Raw genomic sequence first — 22,463 nt, forward strand, 5'->3', positions numbered from 1 at the left:
GCGGAAGGAAGGGAAGGTGTTAGATCAGCTTCATCCACCAGCAAGGACATCCGTAACTCAATTCTCTTCCGTAGTTTTCACAGTAACCTGGCTTAACTCCCCCCACCCAAAATCACCACTTATTGTGCTGTGGAGATGGGAGAGAGGGCTGGTCACTGACAGGACGTGGCACAGACAAAATGGACGCTTAGTAGATCCCTCCCTAGAGAGGTTTGACAGGCACCTTCATTGTACATCTTTAGGAAAAAGCATTCCTCTTTAACCAGAACTTGGGCTGACTGACATCCAGTGCCTTTTAAAAATGTGCTGGGGAGAGGGAGTGTTATTGGGTTGTTTTTGTTTTTATTACAGTGGTACCTCGGGTTACAGATGCTTCAAGTTACAGACTCCACTAACCCGGAAGTAGTACCTCGGGTTAAGAACTTTACCTCAGGATGAGAACAGAAATCGCGCGGCGGCAGCAGGAGACCCCCATTAGCTAAAGTGGTACCTCAGGTTAAGATCAGTTTCAGGTTAAGAATGGACCTCCAGAACGAATTAAGTTCTTAACCCAAGGTTCTTAACCACTGTATGTATTTTGTGTTTTTACACAGTAGAACCTCGGAAGCTGAATGCCTCGAAACTCGTACATTTCGGCTCCCGAGCAATCGAAAACCAGAAGTGAGCATTCCAGTTTATGCATGATTTTCGAAAGCCGAACATATGGCGTGGGGCTTCTGATTGTGTGCAGGAAGCTCCTACAGCCAATTGGAAGCCACGCCTTGGTTTTCGAACTGGTCTGTAAGTCGAACGGACTCCCGGAACGGATTAAATTCAAGAACCAAGGTACCACTGTATTCTGATTTTATGTTGTGAACTGCCCTGAGACCTGTGGGTATAGGGTGGTATACAAATTTAATCATTAATATTCATTAATAAGAAATAGATCACCTAAGCCTGTTTGGATAGCCTGTCGCCTAGGATATATCTCTCATTAAAGGACAACAAGGGGATCAAGCGGTTTCACAGCCAAGTGTGGTGAAGAGTGGACTCCCTTGGGAAGGGGTGGACTCGCCTTCCTTGGAGGTTTTTAAGCAGAGGTTGGGTGGCCATCCATCATGGATGCTTTATTTGAGATTGCTGCATTGCAAAGGGTCGTTCTATGATATTGATGTGGCATTAAAGGAAAGGGATCAAAACCCACCGATAAGAGAACAGGGTTTGCATGTGAATGGTTTCATGTACAGGCCTTGGCATCTTCACTTAAAAGGATCTCTGGGTAACCAGGCTGGGAAAATCTTATAGATTCGCTGCGTTAGAACGAACAGTGCCAGGATAGACTGTTTATTTGTCTGAGTGTGTAAGACAGCGCTGTGTCTCTTTGAAATCTATGGGGTTTACCCCTAAAGTGCACATCTAGAGGACTGTACCCACAGCTTTTTAGAATTTCAGGATTCTGGGCTGACATTCGCTGTCTGCACACGGTTCCCGTGCCCTAGTAAATATCTGTTCAACCTGTACATTTTGTAAACACCGCAAGGCCCCTTCGAATGGGGGGTGGGAATCCTCTCTAGGACACCCTCCCCTTACACTTTGGGGAAACACGTGGCAGCCACAACAGAAACCACAAATACCACACACCCTTGGTGGGTTTAAACGACGAGGAAATGGAAAGGGAACTAAAATGTTTGGTTCATATGAATGGCTGTCCAGGATTGGGGATCTTGGTGGGGCACAGTGATATATTGCACAAAGGTATGGCTAAAATAGAGAAGACAAGAGCTTAGGTGGCAAAGGGAGAAACACTTTATCCCCTAGCCTAGCAAGAAGGTATCGTGCCAAAGAACATTTGGGGCAGGGGGGAGAGAGATATGATCGTGACTTAGAACAAAAATCAAGGTGAGGGGTCCTCTGAGCCCAAATTATGGAGGGGAGAAGGAGACCCCCAGGATGGCCTGCTAGTGAACAGAGAACTAGTAAAGTGGTTATAAGCATGGGAGGTCCTGCTTCAAATCTCATAATGGGAAACGTACTTACTGACAGGCAGCCCCTGAAATCTCAGCACAGCCCCCCAAAATGTGTACCAGAGAGGGGCTTCCAAGGGTTACTGGTAGGGTGCTGAATGGTTTGAGCACTTAGGGGTGGGAGGCGGAAAGCGCCAGACTGAGAAATATTGCATATTAACTCTCTGTGGTGGGGTGCATTTTATTTCAAAACAAAACAAATAAAAGGGTCTGAAACCATTTGAGCATAGAAAAAAAATATGTGCATTTTCTGTTTGCTTCCCCTTACTCCAGCTTTCCGGCATGACCTTGAGGGCGAGAGGAACGAGGTCATCAAAGGAGGCGTCTAGAATAAGGGCACTGACGTCCGGGTACGACATGGCGGCCCAAGTGGCTGTTGGGTTGGAGGAGAGAAGAGAGAGAGACAAGAGGAGTTATTGGAGGACTCAAATGTGCGCTGGACGGAGCCTCGACGCCACTCAGCTCCCCTGTTTGACTACCACCAAGTTTTGACTCCTTCCCATCCTAAGGCTGAGGTTTCCTGCTTCCAAAACTGATAATATTATTCCAACTCCCCGCTCTTGTTTATGGCTAGAAGCATCAGAACAGTTTGTTTGTTAGCAAGGTTTCTTGAAGGCCTGGACGTGCCTTGTTTGCACTGGCTTACAGAAGGAGAACTTACTGGCAGATCATGCATTGTGTTAACTCGGTGCTATATGGACTTTCCATCTCTGGGCATAAGTAGCCCCTCGCCCAATTCCAGGGGGATAACATCATGTGGCCACTGAGACCATTTAACACCAGTCCTGAAAGACCTACATTGGCTCTCAGTACGTTTCCAAGCACAATTCAAAGTGTTGGAGCTGACCTTTAAAGCCCTAAACGGCCCCGGCCCAGTATACCCGAAGGAGCGTCTCCACCCCCATTGTCCAGCCCGGACACTGAGGTCCACCTCTGAGGTCCTTCTGGCAGTTCCCTCCCTGTGAGAAGTGAGTTTACAGGGAACCAGGCAGAGGGCCTTCTCGGTAGGGACGCTCGCTTTGTGGAACGTCCTTCCATCAGATGTCAGAAATAAACAACTATCTGACTTTTAGAATACATCTGAAGGCAGCCCTGTTTAGGAGAGCTTTTAATATTTGATGTTTTATTTTGCTTTTAATTCTGTTGGGAGCCGCCTAGAGAGGCTGGGGAAACCCAGCCAGATGGGCGGGTATAAATAATAAATTATTATAATTAGGCCTTCAAGAAGGGTTTCCTTCACAAGGCATTGCACATATTCCCAGGAATCCAGGGGTAAATCGCATCCTGTCGTTCTCCTGCCTGTTCCAGCCCATCTCTGGCTAATCCATTTCCCCCTGCCTATCATGGCGGTATCAATGCCTCACAGCTCTGGCTAGCAGCGCTTCTTACCTGTAAAGCCCCCAATGGACCAGGCATAGAGGATGATGTCCTCAGGGAAAAAGCCCAAGCGGTGGATGGCGTACTGCATCACTACATCCATGGCGTTGGCTTCATTCTGAGGCAGCGGCACTCCCTGAGGCAGGAGAGGGAAATGGTCAGTGCAAGGAGAGGCTGGGAGTGAAGACTCATGGGAGAGCTGTGAGGATGTTTGCCTGATCAAGGAGAGCTTTCCTTTCCTCTCTGCTTCCTCTCGCTTTTATTTTATTTTATCCTTCAGGCAAACCTCCTTTTCCAATTCTTCCTCCTTCCCCATTCCTTTTGTGTCATGTCTCTGAGAGACTATGAGCCTGAAAGCAGGGGCTGTCTAGCTAAGCGATCTTTGTAAACTGTTCCGGAAACCGTCTCAGCCGAAGAGCGGGGTAAAAATGCTTCAGATAACAATGGACAGACTAATGTTTTCAGTCGCTTGCTTGCCCCCTTGGGAAGGGGCCTGTCAGGGGCTGGGCTGAGGAGAAATGGTGGGGACCGCCCCCCCCTTTCTCCTGAACCTTCCTGAGAACAGGACGGTACAGTTGTACCTTGGTTCTCAAACGCCTTGGTACTCAAACAACTTGGAACCCAAACACTGCAAACCCGGAAGTAAGTGTTCCAGTTTGCGAACTTTTTTTCGGAAGCCGAATGTGCTCCGTTTTGAGCGCCACAGTTCTGTTTGAGCCATGTGGGGAATGAGAGATTTTAGGACAGAAGAGGCAGCTTCAACACGTGGAAACAATTTACATACGGTTGTGATGAGCCCTGAATTGCAGCGGGTTGGGCTAGATGACCGTTGGGGTCCCTTCCAACTCTACAATTCTATGATCGTACGACAAGCCCACTTGAAATAGGAGTCATTGCTATTTGTTCAGAAGCATCTGCAATTCTGTTCAGGAAGAAAGCTACCGTTTTGCCAATTTTGCCTTGCTGCATAAGAACATGATTCTCCAAGGGCATGGGTTTGGGGGGGTTTTGTGCTAGAATCTCCAGCACTGATCCAGTGCTAAAAGGAACGGCATTCTGTCCCCACAACCTGGATGGCAGGGACCTACCCTTCCTTGTGGAAGGACCAATTGCTGAGCTGCCCTCTCTTTTATTAAGGGAGGCAGTGCAAATCAGAGAGCAGAGACCAGGAAGAGAGAAGCCCCAGTATCTAGAATTCCGAGTGGCTTGAGGAAATGTCTAAATGGAAGGGCACATCTTGGAGGTAGGCAGGTGCCCACTGCCCCTGTGCCCGATTCCAAATGGGTCTATCTAAATTGGATTTATCCGGACAACATCCACCGGATGCCCTAAAAGTAACCCAATTTAAAATCTCGATGTAACTTGCAAACAGTATGCTCAATAATTTAACAATTAGACTCGGACTACAGCCCGGATTGGAATGATTTAACAACTTGGGAGTTGCTATGTCATTAAACTTCAAACGATAGACTTGGACAACAGCCCGGATTGTAAGATTGGAATGAAGTCAGGAAAAGCTGCGCTGGTAAATAGACAGTTGAAAACACACACACACACACACACACACACACACACACACACACACACACAAAGGTGTACTCGATGGAGGAAGGATATATGATTTCTGGCATGATTGAGAATCGCATAGCCAGGGAAGGAGAACTTTAAAGCGTTAAGATCAGAATGTGGAAAATATGAGAACAAGAAGAAGGGAGGAACGAAGATATTGGAGATATACTTCAGAGGTCCAGACTATGGGAAGCCCGGAACAAATTAATAATTAATAATTTGGACTGTAATTTGGTTGTTTTTTATTTTAGTTTATTGTTTTTAATTGGATTATAATTGGATTATGATTATATGGATATGCCAACTGGCTGTTTTTATTGGAAAATTAATAAAAATGATTAAAAAAATAAAAATAATAAAATCTTGACATAACTCACCGTGCTGCCTGCAAATCCGGGGTGATTCCATCCCAGCACCGAAAATCCAGCTAAAGAGAGAAAGAGAGAGGGTGAATACATGGGACATAAGGCTGTCACTGGGCACGATGGCTGCGTTTTAACTCAAACATCAAGAGGCAGTGTGCCTCTGAACACTGGAAATCGCAAGTGGGGAGAGGTGCTGTCATGGGTGACTGGCATGATGATGATGATACGATTTGTATATTGCCCTATACCTGTAGATCTCAGGATGACCCACAACATAAAATCACAATATATATTTTAAAAATACATAATAAAAGTAAAGACAACCCAATAATCCTTCCCTCTTCCACAACACATTTTAAAAGGGCATCGGATGTTCAACAGCCAAAGGCCTGGTTAATGAGGAATGCATCTCATGAACAAGGGCTTGGAAAGCCCATCAGGTTCTGCCCTAAGCAGGTCCCCACGAGCTTCACAAAATGTCGCCTCTGCTTCTTTGGTCAAAGGATATTTTCGCTTGTTGGCCTGTTCGTGCGGCGCCACTTCCAAGTTGCAATAAACGAGGAATTGCCGTTCAAGTGGAGGAGCATTTGGGGAGCAGAAAGGAAGCTCAGTTTTTTCTCCCCAGCAAGATTTGAATATATCAGTGCCAAGCATATCTCTGCATCCCAGGGAAGGGCACGTATTAGTGGAGAGTTGCACAGATGGTAAAGCCCCCTGCGCTCTGGCTCAGTCCCAGAAATATCTGAAGAGGCAACAAAAGGATATTCACAGGTCCCCAGCACCACAGTCAAAAATTCCTGCATCAGGTTCTGAGAATCTCCATCTTGACTCATAACGTTAAGCAACTCTGTCCAAGCTGGAAAAATGAAACTAAAACGGTTGCGCCCAAATGTGCTTCCCTCTTTCAAACAGCACAATGAAAAGTTGCAGGAGAACCTTCCATTCTAACCTTAACAGTTTTGCTTTGTTTTTTGGTGGGAAAAAAGAGAGACATGAATCATACCATCCAGCGGGGTGGAGAGGCAGCCAACTTCATAAAAGCCCGCATTTCCTTCACAGCAAATCACCTGCGGAGACAAAGGGAGAGAGGGAAGCTATTACATTTGAAGCCAGAGGGAGATGTACCTTGCAGCAAGCCAAATCTGAAGGAGCGTCTGCACCCCCATCGTTCAGCCTGGACACTGAGGTCCAGCTCTAAGGGCCTTCTGGCGGTTCCCTTGCTAGGAGAAGTGAGGTTACAGGGAGCCAGGCAGAGGGCCTTCTCGGTGGTGGCGCCCGCCCTGTGGAACGCCCTCCCATCAGATGTCAAGGAAATAAACAGCTACAGTGGTAAGGTAAAGGTAAAGGGAACCCTGACCATTAGGTCCAGTCGTGGCCGACTCTGGGGTTGTGGCGCTCATCTCGCTTTCCTGGCCGAGGGAGCCGGCGTACAGCTTCCGGGTCATGTGACCAGCATGACAAAGCTGCTTCTGGCGAACCAGAGCAGCGCACAGAAACGCCGTTTACCTTCCCGCCGGAGCGGTACCTATTTATCTACTTGCACTTTTACATGCTTTCAAACTGCTAGGTGGGCAGGAGCAGGGACCGAGCAACGGGAGCTCACCCAGTCGCGGGGATTCGAACTGCTGACCTTCTGATCGGCAAGTCCTAGGCTCTGTGGTTTAACCCACAGCGCCACCCGCGTCCCTGAACTACAGTGGTACCTCGGGTTAAGTACTTAATTCATTCCGGAGGTCTGTTCTTAACCTGAAACTGTTCTTAACATGAAGCACCACTTTACCTAATGGGGCCTCCCGCTGCGCCACGCCACTGCACCGTTTCTGTTCTCATCCTGAAGTTCTTAACCCGAGGTACTATTTCTGGGTTAGCGGAGTCTGTAACCTGAAGCGTATGTAACCTGAAGCTTCTGTAACCCGAGGTACCACTGTATCTGACTTTTAGATCTGAAGGCAGCTCTGTTTAGGGAAGTTTTTAATGTTTGATGTTTTATTGTGTTTTTAATATTCTGTTGGGAGCCGCCCAGAGTGGCTGGGGCAGGGTATAAATAAATGATTAAGAATTATTATTATTATTGCTTTCCTTCATCTCTTGCCCCTGCACAGCACTGGATGACCGAACAAGATCTTAGGCGCTGGTCCTTGGGTGTCAACTCACCAGTTTCCTGCCTTGCGGCTCAGAGGTCTCTCTGCGGTCCATGAACATGGTGTCGATTTCATTTCCATCGCAAGCCGCCAGCTTCGCTCGCTTCCCGTTGCACTGCAACATACAAGAGGGACAGAGCACGGTTGGGATCTAAGCCTCTTAGCTCCCCAGGTGCAAAACGAAGCCGGGAAGCAGCACTTCCGTGCCGTCCGGCTACGGAGAAACTGATCGCAGCTTCTCAGCTAGCTGGCACTCACTTCCTCCACCAGGCGGGCCTGCCCTTGGAGCAACATGGGCATGAGGGCCTTCTGCAACAGATAAACGGAGCCTGGGTACAGCATGCGTCGTCCAAAGGTGTGAGCCACTACGAAGCTGTCAAGGAAAATAGAGGAGAAATAAGGGATCGGTGTCTGCAGAGTATGCAACCGCCACGCTGGGCTTTGCACTGAAGGAGTCTCCAACCATGGATGGAAAACTCAGTGGAAAGTTTGGGGCTCATTGCACCCCCAGTCAACCACGCTCTGGGCTCTTCAACTTCTTGCACCCACGACAAAAACAAACAAGCAGACAAATGAAGAACTGTAGTGATCAGGTGGGATTGCTATGAGGAATTATAACAAATATAGATCTATGGATCTTGCTGCAAGACAGACCCAAAAAAGAAAATAACAGAACACCTCTAGTCATCACATACAGCTCCCAAGTTAAAACAGTACAACGCATCATCAGAGATCTGCAACCTCTCCTGGACAATGACAATTCTCTTTCTCAAGCTCTGGGAGGAAGACCTTTCATTGCCTACAGACAGCCACCCAGTCTTAAACAACTCCTAACCCACAATAATACTACAACCAGACTTAACACGGACACTGGCACCAGAGCCTGCAATAAACCCAGATGCCAACTTTGCTGCCACATACACCCGGACACCACCATTACTGGCCCCAACAACATCACACATACCATCTCGGGACTATTTAATTGCTCATCGTCTAACATTGTGTATGCCATAAAATGCCAACAGTGTCCTTCAGCTCTCTATATTGGACAAACAGGCCAAACCTTACGCCAAAGAATAAACGGACATAAATCGGACATCAGGAATCACAAGACAGAGAAACCAGTAGGAGAACATTTCAATCTCCCAGGACATTCTATACAAGATCTCAAAGTAGCTGTTTTACTACAAAGGAATTTCAGAAATAGACTGGAAAGAGAAGCTGCTGAATTACAACTTATCACCAAACTTAAAACCATGGAGAAACCTGGTCTGAACAAAGACCTTGGATTCTTATCTCATTATACATGACAAAGCCATTTTTCACCTTTTCACCCTTTGCTTTTTCCTGTAAGACCTATTGCAGTCGTTAAGAGTCGTCAACAGGCTCATCACAGCTATCTGCCAATCACCCATTCCCACCACCCTTCTGAGTAATACCCCTCCCCACCTTCTCACTATATAGAAGGGTCTGGAAACTTCTGTTTCAGTGTATCTGAAGAAGTGTGCATGCACACGAAAGCTCATACCAAGAACTGACTTAGTTGGTCTTTAAGGTGCTACTGGAAGGAATTTGTTTTGTTTTAACAAATATAGAGTAAGCCATCTGTGTCAGCAATGAAAGCACTGTGCTGACTGGGTTTAAACTATTTTGATATGATTCTTGATCAATCCACACCTCTGCATCCCTGTTCCATTTCTCTTTCTTCACAAGTCACGTACACACTTAGACAGACAGGCGCCCTGGGTCATCAAAGACAGTGGGCAGTTTCTTTGCTGTAGTTTTTCTGATATGTTAATCCCAGGATGTTAATCTTAGGGCCAGGAAACAGGTCTCACATAAAGGTGGCAATGATCGCTGTCCTCCTGGCCATCCTTCTTATCATGTGTATTGATTGTTTATGACCTCCGGGGTTGCTGAATGCACTCCTTTGTAGTTTTCATTCATTTACCCAAAAGTATGCATGCCTAACTAGTGTTTGTAGTTTAACTTTGTCCCCACATGGGGTTTGTTGAAATGCTCAGAAGAAATCTGATTGGTTCTTACGAACACTCTGTAAAAGGTTCTTTTGTGAATAAAACGACCTGGGCTGAGGGGTAGAGAGACAGATTATTATATGCATCCTTCTCAGAGTCTTGCTAGTTCAAGCTTCTGTGTGTATTCTTACTAATCAGAGTTCAATCCTTCCTTTACTTTGAGAACGCCTCAAAGAACCTACCCTCACGACACCGACACAATAACTCTGCACATATACTAAGGAAAATAAGGGTCGTTACCTGCCTTCTTTCTTCCCACCAACCTCACCATGTCTATGACAACAATGTCTCATAGCAAATATAACTGACCTGTAGAAAGGACTATATGAATTGAAAACAGAGACCCTGGTTAACTATGAAAACCCTACCCTGAGTAGGATATGAGACAGCCAGTCCTTAGAGCACATTCAAGTTGGGCTCCTGGCATGTCAAAGGCCAAACACTGATAACTGTGGGCATCAGCAGGTAGGGGCTCATGCTTCTGAGCTATACTTTGCAAAAGGGCAAAGAGCGAAAGAGGAGGTTTACCTGGCAATCTGGCAGGGCAGCTTCTTAAGGGCGTGGAGGAAGCCGTTGACAGCACTCCGGTGCTTTGGTTCTGACCGCAACAGGGGAACGTTTCGGGAATCTGACCTGCAGGAGGGAGTTGGAAGTGACTACCCTGACTTTTCTCTGGCGCCCCCCGGGTGCTCCAAGTCCCGTCAGCTCCATCCCCCAAGCATCTGGAGGGCAACAGGTTAGCGGAGAACATATGCATATCTGGGAGGTAAATAGGCAGCTATGCACCCCAACTAGGTAACGTGCAAAAATGACGCGCTGGAATGACGCACACAAAAAATGACGCACACATTTGCCGGTGAATGTGCAAAGTCTCCAAGGAAGAATGCGCACAGCAACCACAAAGGTATGAAATGTCTCAGCTGATGAATGCTCTTTCCACATCACTTGGAGACGTCATGCACTGGCTAGCATGTAAATCCCCAGCTGGTGCCGTTCAGATGCGTCTTCCAAGATGTCTGGAGATCCTGGATAGCTCAGTGGGTTAGAGTGTAATGCTGATAATGCCATGGTTGCAGGTTCGATCCCTGCATGGGACGGCTGCATATCCCAGCAGTGCAGGGGGTTGGAATAGATGATCCTGAGGGTCTCTCCCAACTCTACAATCCTATGATTGTGCACATTGCTGGGCCTTTATGTACATTCACATCTACCGAAGCATAACATGATTAACTATAGCAAGGAAGCCTATAGCAGGAAACACTGGCTTTTCCTAAGCGAGAGCTGCCTTCAAGGGTAAGGAATGTGGAGAGTGGAGAAGAGACCAGGAGGCCGGACTCCTGCTTCCTCCCAACCCACTCACCGACTCGTAGCTTCATCCCACCGGAAATCCACAGGCCAGCTCCGGAAATCAAAGTTGTAACTGGCGAGCTTCTTCTGCAATGCGGAGAAAGCGTGAGAAAAATCACGGATGTAGACGCTGAATCAATGGGTCAACAAAGCTTCTGGCTCAATAGCCTTTCAGACACAGGCTGGGCAAGAGGCAAACCTTTCGCCCATTTCAGTTGACGCTCAATATTTTCCCCGGGATCAACCAACCTTTCCCGGGATCAATTGCGAAGCATGTGTCAGGCTTCTGGGAATCAGCTTCCTCCCCCTTGGCCACAGATAAGCAGAACAAAGGAAAAGGAGTCTTCTTACCAGTTAGAATCTTTAATAGTCACAGCGAGAGACAACAGAACGCATCTCTCTAGAACGGCGGTGCTCCCAATTAAGTCTTACTCCCCTTCCATCCCTATTAATCTACATCACTCCTATGTCTTGTAACCTGAGTTTGTACCCTCTGTGCTTTCTGTTCTGCCACTTTCTCAGCTCTCCTTGACCTTAGGGAAAGTGGATGGATGCTTTCCAGAGACAGTGAATCTGTTAACCCTCTCTCTTCCAGTGTTTCTCCTCCAAGCTGTTCCCCATCCAGTATTTCCCAGCTTCTGCCTTCTGAACTATGCCCCTCTGCAAGACACTGTTCCAAATCTATACTGTCCTCCTGCTTCTGGGAAGATTCAGGATCAGGAGGAGGGGGTGGCTGCCACCGTTCTTCCTCAGCGCAGCCCTCCTCAGCACAGTCCCTGACAGCATGGCGCTTCCTTAAAACTACAAGCCACAGAGAAGCTACAGGAAAGGCAAGGAGTAAGTCTAAACAGATCAGGAATGGGGAACCTGCGGCCTTCTAGAAGTTGGGATTGCAGCTCCCAGAGGGTGGTCAGGAGGTGATGGGAGGGCCTTGGGAGTCGATCAGGATGGGGCCTGTAAATTGCAGCCACTCTTACCTTGTGCTCAGGGGTGCCATACCGGTGTGCATCCTCTAGGATGGTGATGAACTGGATATACTGGGGGTTTGTCCAGCGACCGATGCCTGAGAAGAGGAGGAAAAGCTTTCAGGGACTGAAGCCCTACAGCATCCGGCTGCCTCTTCTGCTTCAGCACCCACAAAGTACCACCTCCCCACTCACTTTATTCCCACCCCTCCTCAAAAGCTCTCTCTTCTATGAAGCCTTTCGTTTAACCCCTTGATATCACAAATATTATTCCTGTCCTTCTTGCCTACTGGCTGTTCTCCCGGTCAAAGTGTCGTTTGGAAGCTCCTTGGGGCACAGATGTGACTTTTTCCCTTGTGCTACCCTGCCAAGGTGGGTTGAATCCAAGTAAGTCAAAATCTGAAGCAGACTCGCTGAAATCAGTGGCGACTAACTAACGTCTATTGATTTCAGCCAGTCTGCTTTTAGCTGGACGCAAATCATCATCTTTACTTTGCTTAATCTGCTGTTTTCTTTCTGTTTTACTGATTTTATAATTGTGGTGTGGTGTGATAGCTTCTAGGTAGCTTCCCCACCGCCCCCAACATGTTGTGAACTGCCTTCCAAGACCCACGAAGGAAACATGCAAATGCTTAAATGCATTGAGGGCCCTACAGAAAAAAATATGAATCGGACAATTTCATGCCACCAAAATCCAAGGAAGGCAATGGTGGCTCTTGACTCAATGGATAAGGTTTCCAAGACATTGTTGGGTTCCAGTCAATGCTGGTCCTACTTGGAGTAGACCTGCAGAAATTAATGAACTTGGCTAACTCGGGTCTATCAATTTCAATGGCTTTGCTCTGAGTAAAACGTAGATGAATACAACCCCCAGCTCACGACAGTCCCAGCGCGCATTGCCCCTAGTCAGGAATGATGTGAGTTGTAGTCTGGGGATATTGGGCGGGGGGCATAGGTTCCCCATTTCTGCCAATAGCCTTCAGACTCCAGGAAACGCTCACCTCTGAGGCAGGCGATTCCTGCCAACAAGAGCAGCATGGTCCCGGCATAGTGAGAGATAGCAACAACCTTCGACATCGTCAAATACCCTGGAAAGAGAGACAGGTAAAGAGGGGCAGGCAGTCAGAACAAGTGCTCAGAACTTCAAGAGACTGCTTTGCACGGGATGCTTTTCTTACAGCAATAACTGCGATCAGAACGTTTATTCTGTCCCAGGGGTCAGCAACCATTTTCTGCCGTGGGCCGGTCCACCGTCCCTCAGACCATATGGGGGGGCCGGTTTATATTTTGGAAAAAATAATAATGAACGAATTCCTATGCCCCACAAATAACCCAGAGGTGCATTTTAAATAAAAGGACACATTCTGCTCATGTAAAAACACCAGGCAGGCCCCACAAATAACCCAGAGATGCATTTTAAATAAAAGCACACATTCTACTCATGTAAAAACAGGCTGATTCCTGGACCGTCCGTGGGTGGGATTGAGAAGGCGAATGGGCCGCATCTGGCCCCTGGGTCTTAGGTTGCCTACCCCTGTTCTATCCCATGGGAAGAACACAAAAGCATGCGATTTGCCATCAGTGCACAAAGGGCAAAGGCCATCAGCTCCCGAGCCCAGCGCTTGCAGCGAGAAAGCCGTTCAGTGTGCTTACGTGAAAGAGCATTGGCGGCCAGCAGAGGGCTGCCTGCATGAGAATGGCCCCTCCACCGCCCCCATTACCCATCACATTGCTGCGATTCATCTGGCGTATGCATGTTGAAACCCTTGGCAGTTGCACTGTGCACATCAATAGGACGGCAGGATCCGAAAAATGCAACCAATGGGGCCAGCCACAAAATGTTGCTGTGCAGCTTCACTCCCCGGCAGGAATGCTCTTGTTCAGGGTTCTGCCAGCTGGGTCTCCCTTTTTTTCAGGATGCTATAAGCTGTTAGCCTCAAGCAGAACATAACACACCCATTTTTCTTTTAAAACAATCACTATTCTGTAGCTACTGGGCAGGCCCAGACATCAGATGCTGCTGTTTTCTTAAAAAAATATTTTCTGTCCCTCTGCAAAGCTGGCGGCTCTTCTGAACATGTTGTTAACTCCCTCTCCCCTCACCCCGTTTGCCCCATTTTGGCAACTATTCTATTGGCCCTCATTACCTGAGATTACGATTTGAGGGAGGGAAGCATTAAATGATCACATTATTCACGTGGGATATGGACACCTCATGCAACTAAATAGAAACAATGCAACGTGTCAGACCCTGAGCTGACTGAAATTAATAATAATTTAAGATGAATTCCACACCAGTCTCAAAAGCGAGGCTCTGAATAGGCCAGTGGTATTGTGCCTTTGACACCTGAAACCATGAAGGTTTCATACTTGTGCCCCCTCCAAAAAAGGGGGGAGTGAGGAGGGTAGCCTCAGATTCTTAGAGACTGACAGAAGAAGCTCTTCTGCCAATAACAAATCCGTGAGTGGGGTGTGTCTGAGAGAGATAATAAATTATGTTTTCCCATGCTGTTAGGAAGATTAAAAATGCCTCGTGCTGCTGGAGTTATTTTGAAAATAATATAACTAAAATTGTGGGAAAAGCAAGGCTCTCGCTGAGGGCAATGGGCTGTCTGGGAAAACCTGCTGCTCGTGTAGCAATTGTGCTGCTTATTGAATGCGTTTAGCCACCTTTCTAAAGAAAACAGGCTCAAGGCAGCTGGCAATTGAACCACACACACACAACGGGATTAGTGCCCAGACGGGAGACAGCCGGGAGCCCCACGTAAGCTGACCTGAGCTTTGAAAAGAGGAAGCCCAACGTACGTCCAATGATACGTGCCTGTTTTCCAAGTGTAATAAAATATTTGCCGAGTTGCTAAGAGACCAAGTGGTGATGCAGGATGCGGCTCACTGCCCCGATTCAAATTTCACCCCGTCTATGAACTCACTAGGAGGCCCCAGGTTCACCTCTCCCCAAAATATAATGGGGGGGGGGAGGAAGATTACCACTGGCAGACGATCGCACTTTGGGGATTAGTTTCTGGGCCCAACTCAAAGTGTTGGTTTTTGACCTTCAAATCCTTAAATGGCTCAGGACCACAATACCTCAGGGATTGCCTCTCTCCATAAAGATAAAGGACCCCTGGATGGTTAAGTCCAGTCAAAGGCGACTATGGGGTTGTGGTGCTCTTCTTGCTTTCAGGCCAAGGGAGCCAACGTTTGTCCACAGGCAGCTTTCTGGGTCATGTGGCCAGCATGGCTAAGCTGCTTCTGGCGCAACAGAACACCATGACAGAAACCAGAGCGCACGGAAACGCCGTTTACCTTCCCAACACAGCGGTACCTATTTATCTACTTGCACTAGCGTGCTTTCCGACTGCTCAGTGGTTCAGACCACAGTGCCACCAGCGCCCCTCCCTCTCTCCATATAAACCTTTCTTTGTGTGCCTCTTCTGTGGGAGGTCTGTAGACTGGCAATATTCCGCTTTTGAAGACGCCCACATTACCAGCCCTCGCTGGTAAGGAGTGGATTTCACAGCTTTAAGTACGGGTTGTGTGAAGAAGTCCTTTCTCTTGCCCGACTGACCCAACAACAATATGAAACACAAGGACAAGGGCAGAGTCACCCCTTGAAACCCCTCCCCTCGCAGAAGCCAGCAGGAAGGTTTACTTATTTATTAAATTTAGATAACTGCCCTTCCTCCGAAGATCTCAGGGTGGTTCACAGGATGAAAATGAGGGGGAAAGCAGGAAATAAAGGGTTTAAAAACAAAAACAAGACATGGTGCGCAGCCTCTGCTGTCAGGGGGTAGTTTTGGCTCGCCCGCAACTTTAAATTTATTTCTCAGGGCACACCAGCAGTTTTCTTGCGGCAACAATAGTGTTTTTCAGTGCAGATTTTAGGATTTTCTGCCCTGACCTTATACCATGGTCAGACCGCCAGTCCCTGTAGCTTAGGGTTGGTTGTGCCAGGTGTGGGAGCCTCCAGATGTTGCTGAATTGCCAACTCCCATCAACCCCAGCGGGCATGGCCAGGGAATGATGGGAGTTGTAGTTCAGCAATGTCTGATGAGCGGTAGCTTCTCTGCATGTGGTATAAAGAATCCTAAGCAGCATGGATTCAAGTACTGACACGGCGTAAGGCGGCTTCTGCACCTTGTTCATCCTACCAGGTAGCAGAGCTCTCATGTTTCAGATGCAAATCTTTCCACGATCTACTGGAGAGGCCGGGGATTGAATCTGGAGCCTTCCGCATGGAAAACAAGTGCTTTACCACTGAGCTAACAGCCCCGCACCCCCATAACCTCCCAGCGTCGGAAGCTTTCTAGCGCTACGCTTGAGCCAGCAGCACCTTGCCAAAGAGTTTGCCCAGAGAGCAGCAGCCCGTTACCTTTTCTGTACAGGTAAAACACAGCGAGCGGGGAAGAATAGTAGGAAATGGACCACAGCACGGAAGCCTGCAGGGACAGAGCAAAGGAACGGCTTAAGTCACACAGAGAACAGGCTTTTCCTAGGCATTTCTGGGGGCTCGTTGACGAAGGCCCTGGTGTTTTAAGCGGCAGAGAGAAGGGAGCCAAGGGAGCCAGTTTAATGCTCAGAGAGACGAGAGAATCAACTCTGCAATGTGCAGTGCTGCATCCATGGCTACTAGCGGAAGCCAAGGGGGAGTGGGTTGCGAGTAAACATGGTTTCACTGAGCTGCTCCTAATGAGGTCTTGCTTCTCTCAACAACCTCTTAGTAAAAGGTTATATTCTGGGCCAGGGAGAGGTGGAAACCCAAATTCCTCGGGACGGGCAGCAGCTGCCCTACACCTGATTATGCAGGATCAACAGCACTCTGGATTGCACCATCACAGAATGGAGGATCATGTGAGAGACATACGCTGGGATTCTTGAATGCTTCCCCCTGTAAACAAACAAACAGCTTTCCACGCCTGTAGAAAACTAGTGCAACAGGGGGAAAGGTTTAATGCATTCTTTCCCTGCCGTGCTAGATTATTACATGCAAAAAAGAAGACTGGTTTTATTTTATTTTTAAGCCCCACGCTGCCTGAAACGTGGCTTTTGTCCGCCACGCGTACTCCGTGGGCAGCTCACTATGGCACCCCCATGTGGCGGAGCAGCTAGCTACGCCCCTGAGTTAAGTAGAACCCCCTAAGCTTCCAACGCATTTTGCAGAATGAGTATACCACATGACACCGGTCCGGAGAGACCTGCATTGGCTCCCAGTATGTTTCTGAGCACAATTCAAAGTGTTGGTGCTGACCTTTAAAGCCCTAAATGGCCTCGGCCCAGTATACCTGAAGGAGCGTCTCCACCCCCATCGTTCAGCCCGGACACTGAGGTCCAGCGCTGAGGGCCTTCCAGTGGTTCCCTCACTGCGAGAAGTGAGGTTACAGGAAACCAGGCAAAGGGCCTTTTCGGTAGTGGTGCCCGCCCTGTGGAACGCCCTCCCTTCAGATGTCAAGGAAATAAGCAGCTATCTTATTTTAAAAGACATCTGAAGGCAGCCCTGTTTAGGGAAGTTTTAAATATTTAATGCTGTATTGTTTTAACACTCGATTGGGAGCTGCTCAGAGTGGCTGGGGAAACTCAGCCAGATGGGTGGGGTATAAATAATAGATGATGATGATGATGATGATTATTATTATTATTATTATTATTATTATTATTATTATTTTACACTGCCACTAGGTCGTCTAGAATAGCTGGGAGATAACGAGCACATTGGCGGACAGAACGCACAGAGTATGTACTCACCAGGGCGAGGATGCTGTCTGCATGTTTTTCAAGCGTCCGTGGCTGGTAGTAAGATTCCTGTTGAAAAGAAACAAACACTTGCTGAATTTGGGCTTAGGTCTTTTGAAGAAGGGCTAGAGGAGGGAAAGGAGAGAAGGACGGTTTTCTTTTGAAAAGCTGGTGCATGAGGGTTTTTTTTTTGGGGGGGGGGTGGACCTGGTGCTTCAAAGAAGTTAACCAATTAACTCCTGCACTCGTATCTGTAGGCAACACAACCCTAGTTCCCAAATGACAGGAAACTTTTACTGATGCTGTATTGTTACTCATGTAAACCACAGAAACCTTTCTGATTTCTCATATTGGCTTCAGGACTTCTTCCCTGGACTGCATCCTCATGCCTGGTGACTTAGCATTTGTATGTTGCGAACTACCCTGAGATCTACGAATGAGGGTGGTATAAAAATTTACTAAATAGTAATAATAATAATTAAAGAAGGCTGATCGCCGAAGAATTGATGCTTTTGAATTATGGTGCTGGAGGAGACTCTTGCAAGTCCCATGGACTGCAAGAAGATCAAACCTATCCATTCTGAAGGAAATCAGCCCTGAGTGCTCACTGGAAGGACAGATCCTGAAGCTGAGGCTCCAATACTTTGGCCACCTGATGAGAAGAGAAGACTCCCTGGAAAAGACCCCGATGTTGGGAAAGATGGAGGGCACAAGGAGAAGGGGACGACAGAGGACGAGATGGTTGGATGGTGTTCTCGAAGCCACCAGCATGAGTTTGACCAAACTACGGGAGGCAGTGGAAGACAGAAGTGCCTGGCGTTCTCTGGTCCATGGGGTCACAAAGAGTCGGACATGACTAAACGACTAAACAACAACAACAATAATAATAATGGCAGGAAAAAGAAAAAAAAGGGAGGGAGAGAGAAAGAGAAACCGAGCAGGTGATATAGAAAAACCTGCTCCTTTTCCTTTATGGGGTATCCAAGAGCCCGTTTAGAGTCCTTAAGTGGGTTGCCTATTGGTAGGAGAAAATAACAGAGGCCAACCAGAGAATATTGAGAAGCAAAGCAGCTAGTAAGCCTCATCTTTATTAAACTGTTGCAACAGGGTCCTCACTCACCACACGCAGGGAAGGCGGAGGAACCCAGAACAATGGTGCACAAGCCCTTATATGAACTTTTGAAACTGCCCACCCTGTAGCCCAAGACCACCACCCCAAACATCATAAATACATCACAGGAGGCGGTACTCTGTTGGCCAGGATATCTGTTAATGGTCACTGATTGCTTTACCTGGCAGCCTGGCCATTCCTTTGTGATGGTAAATACTTTTAGTTCCTGAATTCAGGTCACAGGCTCGCCCTATTCATACACAAAGATGCCCTTAAGACAGGATTTGTATGCAAAAAGACAAAGGGAAGGCTTTCCCCATTTCCTCCCTCCTTCAAAGAAATATTTGAGGTCCATTTGGGAGAGTCAAAATCGGTTCATGATTGCTCTCCTGTACTACAGTGGTACCTCAGGTTAAGAACTTAATTCGTTCCGGAGGTCCGTTCTTAACCTGAAACTGTTCTTAACCTGAGGTACCACTTTAGCTAATGGAGCCTCCCACTGCTGCCCCCCCCCGATTTCTGTTCTCATCCTGAAGCAAAGTTCTTAACCCAAGGTATTATTTCTGGGTTAGCAGAGTCTGTAACCTGAAGTGTCTGTAACCTGAAGCATCTGTAACCCAAGGTACCACTGTATTTCAGACACGTGATTTATATACTTATGTACAGTGGTACCTCGGGTTAAGTACTTAATTCGTTCCGGAGGTCCGTTTTTAACCTGAAACCTTTAGCTAATGGAGCCTCCCACTGCTGCCGCGCCCCCCCCCCCCCGATTTCTGTTCTCATCCTGAAGCAAAGTTTTTAAGCCGAGGTAATATTTCTGGGTTAGCAGAGTCTGTAACCTGAAGCGTGTGTAACCTGAAGCATATGTAACCCGAGGTACCACTGTATGTGTTTGCCTTGTACATTTATGAACGTTTATTTTATATTTCTATAGTACAGTATCCAGAAGCGGACCTAAAACCTGAGCTCTCACTCCAATGTATGCTCACGGGCAGAACGCATAGTGGGACGACTGCTTTAATAAAAACTCCCATCTGAAAAGCCACATCGACAGACCTGGGGGCTGTGCCCCTTGGGCTTAGCCTAGCGGTGGTGGTTTGGAATTATCGTGGGCCACTGTAAATTAAATTGCTGTGCTAGTGGAAGGCAGCACCACAATTCTTGCTCATGCAGTGAGACTCCCTGCTGCCCAATGGGCCCAAAAGGGTCAGGAGAACCCCCAGATGAAGGAGTAGAGGGGAGATCATCTCCTCAGGGACAGCCTTTCCCAACCTGGTCTGGCTCTCCAGTGGCTTGGGGCTACTGGGACTGGTGGGAGTTGTAGCCTAAAACGTCCAGAGGGCAGCAGGTTGTCCTATGAACACAGCAGCCATTTGGTGAGTTTAGCCGCCCTCTTCTTCACGACGACGTATCGCAAGTCGGGGGAATTTCTGGCCCTCCAGGTGTGGCTGAACTACAACTCCCGCCAGCCCCAATTGCAGGGATGGTGGGAGTTATAGCTCAGGCACGTGTGGAGAGCCAAAGGTTCCTCAGACTGGATTTCATCTCAAGCACAGCTTCACATGCAATATATAGCCAGTTGCCAGCAATGGGATGGTGCAATGCTGCAGCAGCCAAGGATCAAGGCAGGTGAGTAAGCTGTTGTTGCAGCGTTAAAGAAAGTGCAAAGCGTTCTCTTCTAAATGATAAGGGATTAAGCTCAGGCATGCTGCCCTTTGCTCCCTGGCGGAAAGGCGGGACCCACATGTGATTACAGTGGTACCTCGGGTTAAGTACTTAATTCGTTCCGGAGGTCAGTAGTTAACCTGAAACTGTTCTTAACCTGAGGTATCACTTTAGCTAATGGGGCCTCCTGCTGCTGCCGCGCCGCCGGAACCCGATTTCTCTTCTCATCCTGAAGCAAAGTTCTTAACCTGAAGCACTATTTCTGGGTTAGTGGAGTCTGTAACATGAAACGTATGTAACCTGAAGCGTATGTAACCCGAGGTACCACTGTAGTAGCTCTTCCTCTACAAAGCTTGATTTTTATGGATACAGAGTGCAAGTTTATTCATCTTCAATGCTGCACACCACCTCCCTTGCTGGGGAGAGGCTGGAGAGCTCAGAGTTTCTCAAAATCCAATAAGCACTAAGCTCACTTCTTGAGGCAGAAAGTAATGACTGGGCTGCATCAAACACAGTCCTTGCACACGCAGAACAAATTCTGTGAGCACAGCAGAACTTCCCCTCCCTCTCCCGGCAAACCCCCCCCCAAAAAAAAACCTGCTCTAGGTTTCCAGCCAACCTATCAGAGCAGATCTGAGGGTGCCGTGGGGGTGGGGAGAGAAGGCAGGACGGACAAAGTGATGTACTGCAATTCTGCATTTCTTGGGAAGCTGCAAGGCCCAAGAATTGCACAATACAGGCGAGGATGAAAAGTGAAACAGAAAGCAGCGACTCTAGAAATAAGTACGCCTTCCTTGGTATTGTGATGACTCAATATATTTTAGTGGCTAGATTAACCGTTTGGTACACAGCGCTGAAGATGTTGCTTGTTCTCCACCTGCCACCATTTTTATTTATTACCGTATTTTTCGCTCTATAAGACGCACTTTCCCCCTCCTAAAAAGTAAGGGGAAATGTGTGTGCGTCTTATGGAGCGAATGCAGGCTGCGCAGCTATCGCTGAAGCCAGGAGATCAAGAGGGATCGGTGCACACGGATCCCTCTCGCTCTCCTGGCTTCAGCGATAGCCACGCAAAGCCTCTTGAGCGCAGCGGGAGTGTTCCTGCCTCTTCGCTCAGGAGGCTTTGCATTGAGGCTTCCCGCTCACTGTCCTGGCTTCTGGCTTAGCCACGCGCAGCCTCTTCCGGACAGGGGGAGCCTTCATCCCGCTGCCTGGGAGAGGCTGTGTGCGGCTGTCCCAGAAGCCAGGAGGCTATCCCAGAAGCCAGATCCCTCTTGCTGTTCTGGCTTCTGGGATTCAGAATATATTTTTTCTTGTTTTCCTCCTCCAAAACATAGGTTCGTCTTATGGTCTGGTGCGTCTTATAGAGCGAAAAATACGGTACCTCTGTGTGGAGGGAGTTCCACAACTTAGGGGCTACCACAGATAAAGTCTTATCCTAGGCTAAAGTCACAAGTTTCTGAAGGTGCTGGAGCAACTAGCAGGGTCTCCTCTGCGGGATCTTAACACCTGAGGAGGTCTGTAAGGGAGGATAATCTGGGGTCTAAGTTTTTAGAGCTTTAAACGCCGCATGAGCACCTTGAACTGGAAACCAGTATAGCTCTTTTAAAACAGGGGTTGTGCGAGATCCATAATGGAACGTCAGCCAGTAATTTGGCCGCTACGTTTTGGATCAGCTGTAATTTCTGATCTGTCTTTAAGGGTAGCTCCACACAGAGCCAAGTGCAACAATCCAATCTGGAAGTTACCAGAGCATGGAGTACTGGGGCCAAGTAATTTCTGTCCAAAAGGGGCTGTGGCTGGCGAAACGGCCAGAGTTGGAAAGACATTACTAGTCACTGCCACCTGAGCATCCAGTAAGGTAAAGTAAAGGGACACCTGACCATTAGGTCCAGTCGTGGCCGACTCTGGGGCTGCGGCGCTCATCTCGCTTTACTGGCCGAGGGATCCGGCGTACAGCTTCCGCGTCATGTGGCCAGCATGACTAAGCCGCTTCTGGCGAACCAAAGCAGCGCACGGAAATGCTGTTTACCTTCCCACCGGAGCAGTACCTATTTATCTACTTGCACTTTGATGTGCTTTTGAACTGCTAGGTTGGCAGGAGCAGGGACCAAGCAATGGGAGCTCACCCCGTCGCGGGGATTCAAACCACCG

General features: G+C 48.0%; 1 protein-coding gene across 1 annotated transcript in view; it reads right to left on the bottom strand.

Annotated features, from left to right (window-relative positions):
- ABHD16A (abhydrolase domain containing 16A, phospholipase) overlaps nucleotides 1–22,463 on the bottom strand; it is a 35,891-nt gene that overhangs the window by 11,056 nt on the left and 2,372 nt on the right. Inside the window, exons 2-13 of the mRNA XM_081853189.1 lie at nucleotides 17,546–17,602; nucleotides 16,176–16,242; nucleotides 12,805–12,891; nucleotides 11,816–11,901; nucleotides 10,852–10,925; nucleotides 10,020–10,124; nucleotides 7,714–7,828; nucleotides 7,469–7,570; nucleotides 6,318–6,381; nucleotides 5,327–5,376; nucleotides 3,393–3,516; nucleotides 2,272–2,376 (exon numbers count right to left, since the gene is read on the bottom strand). Of these exons, the coding sequence (XP_081709315.1) occupies nucleotides 2,272–2,376; nucleotides 3,393–3,516; nucleotides 5,327–5,376; nucleotides 6,318–6,381; nucleotides 7,469–7,570; nucleotides 7,714–7,828; nucleotides 10,020–10,124; nucleotides 10,852–10,925; nucleotides 11,816–11,901; nucleotides 12,805–12,891; nucleotides 16,176–16,242; nucleotides 17,546–17,602 (1,036 nt within the window). The remainder of the gene's footprint in view (nucleotides 1–2,271; nucleotides 2,377–3,392; nucleotides 3,517–5,326; nucleotides 5,377–6,317; nucleotides 6,382–7,468; nucleotides 7,571–7,713; nucleotides 7,829–10,019; nucleotides 10,125–10,851; nucleotides 10,926–11,815; nucleotides 11,902–12,804; nucleotides 12,892–16,175; nucleotides 16,243–17,545; nucleotides 17,603–22,463) is intronic.

This window comes from Podarcis erhardii (genome assembly GCF_964252035.2).
Source record: "Podarcis erhardii genome assembly, chromosome: 2".
NCBI classification, from domain to species: Eukaryota; Metazoa; Chordata; class Lepidosauria; order Squamata; family Lacertidae; genus Podarcis; species Podarcis erhardii.